This window comes from Cornus florida, unplaced genomic scaffold, assembly GCF_030987335.1.
Source record: "Cornus florida cultivar Cherokee Brave unplaced genomic scaffold, ASM3098733v1 CherokeeBrave_3.0.0_Hap2_Chr01, whole genome shotgun sequence".
Classification (NCBI taxonomy): Eukaryota; Viridiplantae; Streptophyta; class Magnoliopsida; order Cornales; family Cornaceae; genus Cornus; species Cornus florida.
The window spans coordinates 18,404,220-18,413,897 of NW_026775571.1; the positions used below are offsets into that span (position 1 = coordinate 18,404,220).

The 9,678-nt window shown below is 37.1% G+C and overlaps 1 protein-coding gene across 1 annotated transcript; it reads right to left on the bottom strand.

Moving 5' to 3' along the window:
• Positions 1–5,771: 5,771 nt before the first annotated feature.
• Positions 5,772–6,768, bottom strand: LOC132293306 (bZIP transcription factor 44-like). Its single transcript, XM_059790742.1, has one exon. It carries the CDS (start codon positions 6,379–6,381, stop codon positions 5,959–5,961), a length of 423 nt encoding a protein of 140 aa, XP_059646725.1. The 5' UTR covers positions 6,382–6,768; the 3' UTR covers positions 5,772–5,958.
• Between the last annotated feature and the right edge of the window lie 2,910 nt (positions 6,769–9,678).

Consider the following 9,678-nt stretch of genomic DNA (forward strand, 5'->3'; position numbering starts at 1 on the left):
TCCAAATCAACTCTAAATGATCCCAAATTAATATATGCTAGTGCACAAGTCCTAGTCATCACAATTATCAAGTTAAAACACAAGTAAGCCAATGGAACCTTTGAAATAGATTTTAATTAATGCTTTTAATCAAAATCTCTAAATTTTCATACTCATCCAAATGCTCTCAAATTAAAGTATGTTGAAGAATATGCCATGACTTAATTTAAAAGCATATCACAACTTAATTTCATGCAAGGTACGACCATGATAATTAATCTTTCACAAAAGAAAAATATTAAATAAAAGTTGCAATTCTTTTCCAAATATTCCAGATTTAATATATGTTAACAACCATATCAAGGAAAAATTTTCTAGCATGCCATAATTAAATTCTAAGTTACATATCATCATGAGAATTAAATCTCAATCCTAGAAAAAAATTAAATTAAATTCTAGATTATGGACAAAAGCATGCATACAAATTGTATAAGCATCAAAAACATGCAAGACAACAAAAATATGAAATTATAACACCCCTAACCTCCATTTGAGATGAAATCTCAAATCCTCACCAAAACGAAACCATTCCGAATCCGACGAAACTTCTAGGTTTTGTCGGAGACAACACAGTGAACGAGAATCCCAAGGAAGCCCATCAAAATCACAAATTAACCTCAAACCCAAGCTCAAGAAATGGCCAAAAACGGATTCTAATAAGGGGGAAAGGTAAAGCACGGCAAGGAGAGTATAAAACAAAGGCACTACACCTTTTTACATAAGGGAAGTGGTCGGAAAAGAAGAAAGAAGGGTGGCAGTCCCTTGGCTGCCATGGCTGCCGGCCAAGAGAGAGGAGAGAGAGAGAAAAATTTGATTTTCTTCTTACGACCCCCAATTTATAGAAAAACCTAAAAAGTGTCCCGAACAGGCCCCGCCGGGTCCGAAAAAGTGAAATTCATGCAGATGCGCTCAAACGGCAAAACTTCATGAATAAAAAAGATTTAAAATGAGAAAATATGAATAACGGAAGAAATGGCATCAAAAACCGAGTCCCGAGTAGAGAGAGATGTCCCAAACAAGTTTGGCGGCAACCGGGGCCAGTAACCCTAAAACTGGAGAAAAACAACCAGAAGGAAATTCTAAGAGTACACGGCTTGACGAAAAGTGAAAATGAATCCCGCACGAGGATCCAGGCTCAAAACGAGGCATTTTGTAATAACTTTCATTAATTGCACAATGCCCTCCAAAAAGTGAAAACTGCACAACTAACCCAGAATGAAAATATCCTCCAAAAATATTTTTTTAGAAACCCTTGAAATAAAATATCTTCAAAATATATTTATGAAAAACACCCCAAGAAAAGAAAAAGATTCCAAAGAACTGTGAATCCATGCCCCTATGGACACCGGGAGCAACTAGAGTACTTTTCTGCAAAAGTAAAGATACGTATTTCGTGGAAACCACTTAGAATGAAGATACATGAAGTCAAAAACCAACTCCAAACATGAGAAGTGAGGTTATGCCAACAAAGTGACAAACGGGGAAAAGACAAAATAAGGAAAATTACGAAATAGGGAAAATGACGAAAAGTGAATAGTGTTCGAAAAATGAAAATATGGAAATGACTCGGTCCTCAAAGGAAGTTGTCAATCCAAGAAAAAGAGTATCAGAAACTATTTCTGATCACCCGAGACGACACTATGTGATGAGAAACTGAACTCAGAAAGGAAAAGATCAATGGAAAAAAATATCCGTGAAAAACTGAGAAAAAGGAAAGAAAGGAAAATGACCGGGTCATTACAAGCTGGCTTACTGTTTCCCTCTCCATCATTAGCTGCTTCACTGTTTCTGGAGGGAGAGTCAAGATGGGTGATCTCCTTAGTCGGTAAAGTTCTGTTAGTGGCAATAGATGCAGAGGGAGCAATGGTGGTGATGGAAGGAACATTCAGAGGACTAACAAGTGGGATGACCCCTGAAGATACAATCTCATTGCATTCAATGAAGATATTTTCAGTAGGAGTAGGGGATAGATCTTTGTACACGCTTGGTGGATCAATGTCCAAGGAGACATCCAGCTCATCCGGACCCGCGCATGAGCTTGATTCGCCTTCAGGAGGAGAACGGTCAGCAAAACCATCTTTATATCCCTCGGTGTACCTGAGAGTCCCGATTCTGGAAAAGCGGGCGTGAAGAGCCCTCATGCCACCATCAACTTTGCTTATGACATTCAGTAGAGCGGTACGCTCGTTCGAGAACTTCTCTGCAAAAATAACATGGGTCAACCATTTAGCAATTATAGTGCGCTGAAGGTCCCCCTTCTCAGCCTTTAAAGTATCCCTTTCTGTCTGAGCAATGTTCTTCTCTGTCTTCAAAACATCAGCCTCATCTTGGAGAGAATCCCACTCATCCTTTAGAGCGTTCCTCTTATCCCTCAGAGCATCCATCTCCTTCTCTGATTTGTTCAGCTTAACTAAAAGCTCCGTGTTTTTGGCTTCAGTTATTCTTTCTGATTCAACAGATCATTTGAGGCCAGCAGAGAGGGACTTGATTTTCTTGTTGGCATGTTCAATACTCTTCTGGAATGTGAACATCCCAAATAGAGTCTGCACAAAGACACAAGTGTATTAGAAAGTACAAGTGTTTGATAATCAGAACAGGAAAAACAAAAGAAGGTTAGTACAGAAGGTAAAAAAGAGAGGAAGGAAGAATTACCTCAACATCAGCCGTTGAAAAGCGTTGGTACCTCTCGTTGAAGGTCATTTTGTTCTGAACCTCTATGTCCTTAGGGGTCCAAATGCCCTTATAAAAAGCAAATGAAATAAGAGGGTCCTTGAACAGAGAATATATGGGGGCAACGATTGATCCATTTTCACGTCTGAGCAAGGGACGCCATGGAGTGGCAGATGTTCTCGCAGCTTCACCCTCTGGAATGATTATCTGAGGGGAAGGAAGAGTTGTTATGACATTAAAAGTCCGAGCCCTTTGGGCCGGAGGAAGAGCGCTTTGATCATGACTACCTTCAGGCTGAGGTCTCTTGCCCAGACTCTTTTCTGAAACACAAGTTCGGGCAATGGGAGAACCTACAGCATTTGGAGAAGAACCCTCAACGTTTAGAGCATCATTAGGAGAAGTTTCATTGGGGTGTTCAGAGGGTGCATCGCTCAACAGTTCAGGTTAAGTGTTAGCCAAAATGGAGGACGAAGGTTCAGTGGTAGGCTGCTCATTGTTCTGAGTCATAACTGGGTTAGTCGAAGTGGCCACAGGAGTGGCTGGAACAGTCGTGGGAGTGGCTGCAGAACATCTCCTTCTGCTGAAAGAAGGAATTTGGACATTCTCCATGGTGGTTCCGAGAATGGATATTTCAGAAAGGTTGTCCGAGCTGAGCAGGTCGATGGCAGAAGGGATGTCGTTTAGAACTCTCTCCTACAGAAGGTTAAGTCTGGCCCTGCAAACGCTAAAACCCAATTTGTCATGATCAATGTGAAGGCAATGACAAAGAAAAGTGCAGAAATGAGGAAGGTAAATTTCAAAGGGGCAATCGGTCGGATGATTTTTATATTTCTTATACAGAGGAACAGAACACTCTCCGAAAGTGGTTGGGATAGGGAAAGTCAAACGGAACGGAGTTCACCAATCACCACTGACCCTGATTAAGTTTTTCTTCCAACCCTTTTCAAATGAGAGTTTGTCCGTACATATAAACCGTTTCTCAATAGGAAAGAAGTGAAAGTACATCCCGTTGGTTCCGATTTTGGCGACTCTATAGCAAAGAAGAAGATCTATGATGTCTAGATCTAGGTTCCTGTTACAGTTCAGGAGCAGCAAAACAGATTTCACCCTAAGAAAGTTAGGGTTGACTTGAAGAGAAGAAAGCCCTAATCGGTTAAAGACATAATAGAAGAACAGGTGTAGGGGAAATCTAATTATATTTAAATGGAGAACTAAAAATAGGATCTCGCCAGGAAGGAGACCCTCTCCGGACTTCTCATCCGAGTCAGTGGGGTAAACTCAAAGGGAGACATTATTTGGGATGTTATTCCTTGAATGAATAACATCCAAATCAAGGGAAGCCATTTAAAAAAAAAAGGAAGAAATTTTTAAGTGTAAAATTCCTTTCTTCTAAAAGGAAATAGCAAGAGAAAAGAACTAACCTTGGAAAGGGAGTTTGCAAAGTACCCCGTAACAAAGCGAAAGTCGAAGAATCGCAAAGGGAAAAACTCGCCGGAGAAAACAAGGGAAGCTCGCCTGAGAATACTGGTAGGTGGCAGAGATAATCGAAGAAGATGACGCTTGAAGATAGAGATGAGAAAGGTTGAAGAAAGACAAAAAGTGAGAAGTTGGGGTTTTTAAAGTGAAAATGATTCAACATCCAAGAAGCTATAGTAATAATGGTACAGCAGATCTCAAAGTGTGGGTCTCTGAGCCAACCGTTCACTTCCCCACGTTACTACCTCAAACCATCATGTCATGATTATGTCCTTTCGATAATCTCACCCTAATTAATTAGGGAGAGATTATGGGGGCAAATGAGGATACTAAAAATGGTCTGGGCTGAGCACGATCTAGATTACTAAGAACGGGTCAGGAAAGAGCAATCGCTTCGAACCAAATCTTTTCTAGTCAGGCCCAGGACTGGGGAATCGTGTTAGAAGCCCGATTTCAGATAAAAGGAATTGAGCCCATAACCAAGAGGGGCCTAGAAGAACAGCTTAGTGCAGGGAGTTAGTTAGGAAGCTTCTAGAAGATCTGTAACAGTCTATAAATAGACTGAAAATAGAGGGAAAAGGGGTTGGAAAATATTTTGAAGTGTAGAATTATTCTTTCTAAATAAAGAGCATTTTTCTTGCATCTTCAAAGTAGAACTAACTATTCATTTAAGAGAAATAAGGAAGCTTGTAAATACAAAAAATAAAATAAAAAATTGTGTTCATGGACTCATGGGCTTTCAACCAGAGAACACAAAAAGAGCAAAATATATATTATTTAGAGGTGTATATATATATTAGATACAATGTATATATTTGGACAAAAAAAAAAAAAAAAAAAAAAAAAAAATCATCTAAATAGTATTGTAAGAGAACACATTTAGAGAGAACTTGTCTTTTAGAAGTTTACTAAAATAGAAATTGTTAGTAGAAAAGAAACTCAGTTAGTTGTTGTACATAATTCAGTTAAAAAGAAGCAGTTTTCACGAGAAAATTTTATTTTCGCGTGTTTTGTGTGAGAAAAGTTTTGCGGAAAACTAGTCTAATGCGGAAAAATATATATTTTATTACGATTCTTTTTTCATCTATCCAAATTCTAAAAAAATGTAAAAATTTTATCTTTCCTTTATTTTTCTAATTGATTCCATCTAATCAAACATACCCTTACATTGGGTTATTTTCTCCACAAATTTGGAGTGTATTCTTCATTTTATTACTTTACTTTAAGATTTCTATGCCTTTTCAGACCCGGCTTTTTGCCTCCCGGTTTGGCTTGGCCTTTTTGCCCTACAATATATATATATATATATATATATATATATATATGTAATAACGGAGCAAATTTTCAATATTTGTTGCAAACCCGCCACCAGCCCTCATAGCTTTAGACTACACAACTACAAAAACTGAATATAAAAAAAATAAATAAATAAAAATAAATAAATAATGCAAGTAGTCGGGTAGGCCTCATGTTGTAAATACTATATTCTTTGTCGATGTGGGACACTTTACTGCTTTCTCTTTCACCACAGAAACGTAAGTAGTTTGACATTCCTTATCAACTTGAACAAACGAAGGGAACAAATATCTGTAAACAGGTTTGGACTCCAAGCATATTATTAATATATTTAATAATGTCATATTCACCATATTGTTGTTGCATCTGACCACAAAACTATTACATGGACTCCCTAAAGTTTCTTATTTATTACTGTTTTTTGGATTCGGATATGGGCATGTGTTTATGCGTCTAATTAACTTGTTTCATTCAGAATCAAAACTGAGACATGCCAGCAGAAAAGGCCATGAGGGGCATAGACTGGGATGAGATGGCCATGGAACACCCGCTCATGCTCGTGCTCGTGCTCGTGCTGCGCATATAGCTCAGAACAATCTCCAGAGACTCCAACCTTTTCTTCAGTTCAGCCAATTGAGCTCTCAGAACCATGTTCTCAGACTCCACACCTGACCATAGTTGCCTAACGCTATTCATTTCCTCAAATATCACATTGTTGCTTCTCTTCAAGTAACTAACTTGGTTATTGAGCTCTTTCATGTGCTGCTCTTTCCTCATCCGTGACCTCCTCGCCGATTCTCGATTCGACATCATCCTCTTCCTCTTCCTTTCATCCATTTTTGCGCACCGGTCGTCCCCTTCTGAACCTGAGCCGGTAATTAGTACCTTCTCAGGCAACATTATTTCAATCTGCTGTCAAATATAAAAAATGTTTTTGACAGTTTATATCAAGCAAACACTTACTATGAAGTTAGAGATGAACAGATTAATGAGAAAACATAAAACCAGTAGAGAAAAACAACAGAAAATGATTGGAGAAGTCGAATTCGACCAAGGAGGGACATGAAACTCGTAGATTAGGGATGGGTTTTTGCTAAAAACTATTCTGAGATGATAGAGAACATGATCACAAGAAAAATTCAAGAGAGTGACAATATCTACATGAAAAGTAAGTACAGTTGGTGAAGGGTTATGAGGGTTATCCAAAATGGGGGCATTTATAGCCTTACAGGACATATGAGGGTGAGGATGAGGTTGAGGATGATAATATGTATTGAAGGAATCTTAGTAAGACTTGGGTGACTGATTTTAAAGAGTCGTAAAAGTTTGGATAACTTTAAATATCCAAATTCACTACCATTTCAACATTCGACAACTGTTAGCAACAAATTGGATTACACGCACACGCACACGCACACGCACACGTTTGGCGACTTATTCTTCATTAAATGTACATAAATTTATATTTTATTTTTAAAAATAAAAATTTTTAAAACAATTTAATCAATTTTTTAATTTTTTTATGAATATATTATATAAAAAAAGAAGAATTTTTTTTAAAAAAAAATTTAAGTAGTTTATTAATTTTTGATCAATATATTATATGAAAAAAGGATATTTTTTATGATATAATTTTTTAATAAGTTAATCAATTTTTTAGAAAATTGAATAATATAATTTTAATAATAAGTTAATCAATTTTTTAGAAAATGATAGTTACAAATCTATTTAATTTATTTATATTTTAAGGATAAATTGATATTAATAATAAAATTAAGATAAATAGTATAATTGATATTTAAATAAGAGAAAAGATAATAAAAATAATTTAATAAGAAATGAAAAATTTAATAAGAAAGGGTAAAATAGTTTTTTGTCATGGATTTATCCTTTAATTATAATTAATTAATATTTTAAGGGGGTAATTTTTAATATATGATACTGGATTAATAATATAAGATTAAATAACAAGATTTGAACAAGAGTTGAACAGACTTACAGAAAACTTTCTTTATTAAACTTCCAAGCTAATACTGAGAAATATTACAAAAGAGAGAAAAGGAAATTGAAAGATACATTGATGGGAAACTTTGCCCTCTATTTATACATAAAATGGACTTGAAATTATCATTTTGAAGTCCGCATAGTGCATGGGATCGTGTGCTGGAATATTGCAGTCGGTCGGCCCACCACTAAGTTCTGTCTCCTTATCGGATGGAAAGTAGATATCTGATGAAGGACATACTGTAGAACCAAAGACTTTTGGGAAAAAGTTCTTTGGCTGCTTCTGTCGGCAGGATAAGAGGAATCTTTACTTTTTGGGTGGATTCATCTTGTCCATCAAATGACTGGTGAGAGAGTCCCAATAGTCTGCTACTATAGGCTCATCTTCAGCAATAATATCTTCATTGGGATCTTGTGCATAACCGGCTAGACAGGAAAACTGATTACCGTCTTGACTGGTCTGGCTAGAGACTAACACCATGGATGCATCATCTCGTACTGTAGGAGTGAAGGAATCAAAGGATTTAACAAATTTGGTCCTCATAAAATCCATGCATTTAACCATTAAATCAGCTTCGGTAATTAATGGTTGTTGTTTTCTGATCATATCTTTAACAAATTCAAATGGGTTAAAGATTTCGGGTTCTGGAATAGTTAACTTTGGAATCTTATCCATGTATTCCAGTGTTTTCTTTCTGATCTGATGGAGGAGGGCTTGGATAGGTTCTTGAGTCATGCCTGACCACCATCGGTAATAAAAGATCCTCTGGAGGACTGGTAACTTATCAGTGGTATAACCACATTGGAAATCCCATTTCCAAATCCAAGGGATTCCAAATTCAGTAAAGAACAATATGGTGGATTTCCCTACAGGAATATTATCCTGCCCCCGTAATTGAGGATGAAATTGTTGCCATGGTAAGTATAATTGGCTGATAGATTCGGGCAACATATCCAGATCAGGGCCAAATATAGCCCACCAGGGTATAACCCAGTTGGGGAAATCAGCCTTAACTGATTGAGGGCATATCTTGAAGAACCAAGAATGCTTATGCTTCGGATTTTGATAAAAGAACGAATATGTCCAAGCTGAGATATAATCTCAATAATTATAACTGTGACCATAGGATATTTTCCTTGGCAAATTGGGATTTAATCCCCAGTCACTAGGCCGTATAAGCCTCTTAAAGATAGCTTTACTATAAGTAAGAGGACTATCTTTGGAATTTGGAAATTGCTTCGTGTGGTTGATCTCCACAGAAGAAGTTTCAATAAGAATGGCTTCATAGATATATCTATGGCGACCATCCGGTGCAGCATATTGTTGAGTTTGAAAATATCTGGATTTTACTTCCCAAGAATCTGGCATCCATTGCTCATCTTGAGAATCCAGTATCAGTACTGTTTGAATATACCTTTGATTAGGTATCCATGGAGTTTCTTGTTCAAGAACCTCTTTCATGGTTGGTTTCTGTTGTTTTTGCTGGGAACTGCTACTTCCTTTAGAAGGTGTGTTGAGCAGATCAGCAACATGTTCCAAGTATGGAAATTGATCATCGGTGAGTGGTATAACCACCTTAGCCTTAGCCTTGTTTTTGCCACGAGCCTTTGGAGTATTACCCCGGCCCTGCCCATGGGGGGGCGGATTCATGAACCCTGCAAAAATTCACGAGTTAGAAAATCAGGTAAAGAATTAGAATTGCCTTTAATATATTCAATAGAAAAATCAAAAGCAGATAAATCAGCTTGCCAACCAGCAAATATCTGTTTGGACACTAAATTCTTTACATCTTTTTCCAGTACTTGTTTAGCAGCACTACAATCAATGCGTAACAAGAATTTCTGATTGATTAAATCATCTTGGAATTTATAAATGCATTTAACCAAAGAAAGAATTTCCTTTTTGATGGTTGAATAATTTAATTGTGCATTTTTCCAAGTTCCTGAAGTGAAGCGAACAAACTCCTCTGTTCCTGTGTTTGGATTTTTCTGTTTAAGAATACCACCGTATCCAATATTGGAGGCATCTGTTTCCACAATTTTGAACCATGAAGAATTGGCTAGAGCTAAGCAAGGAATTTGTTTGGCTTTGAGTTTAATCTTCTGGACTGCCTTGGTGTGTTCCAAAGTCCATGGGGAAGGGGATTTCCTTAACCTGGTGTACAAAATTGCTGTGTCCTGTGCAAAATCTCT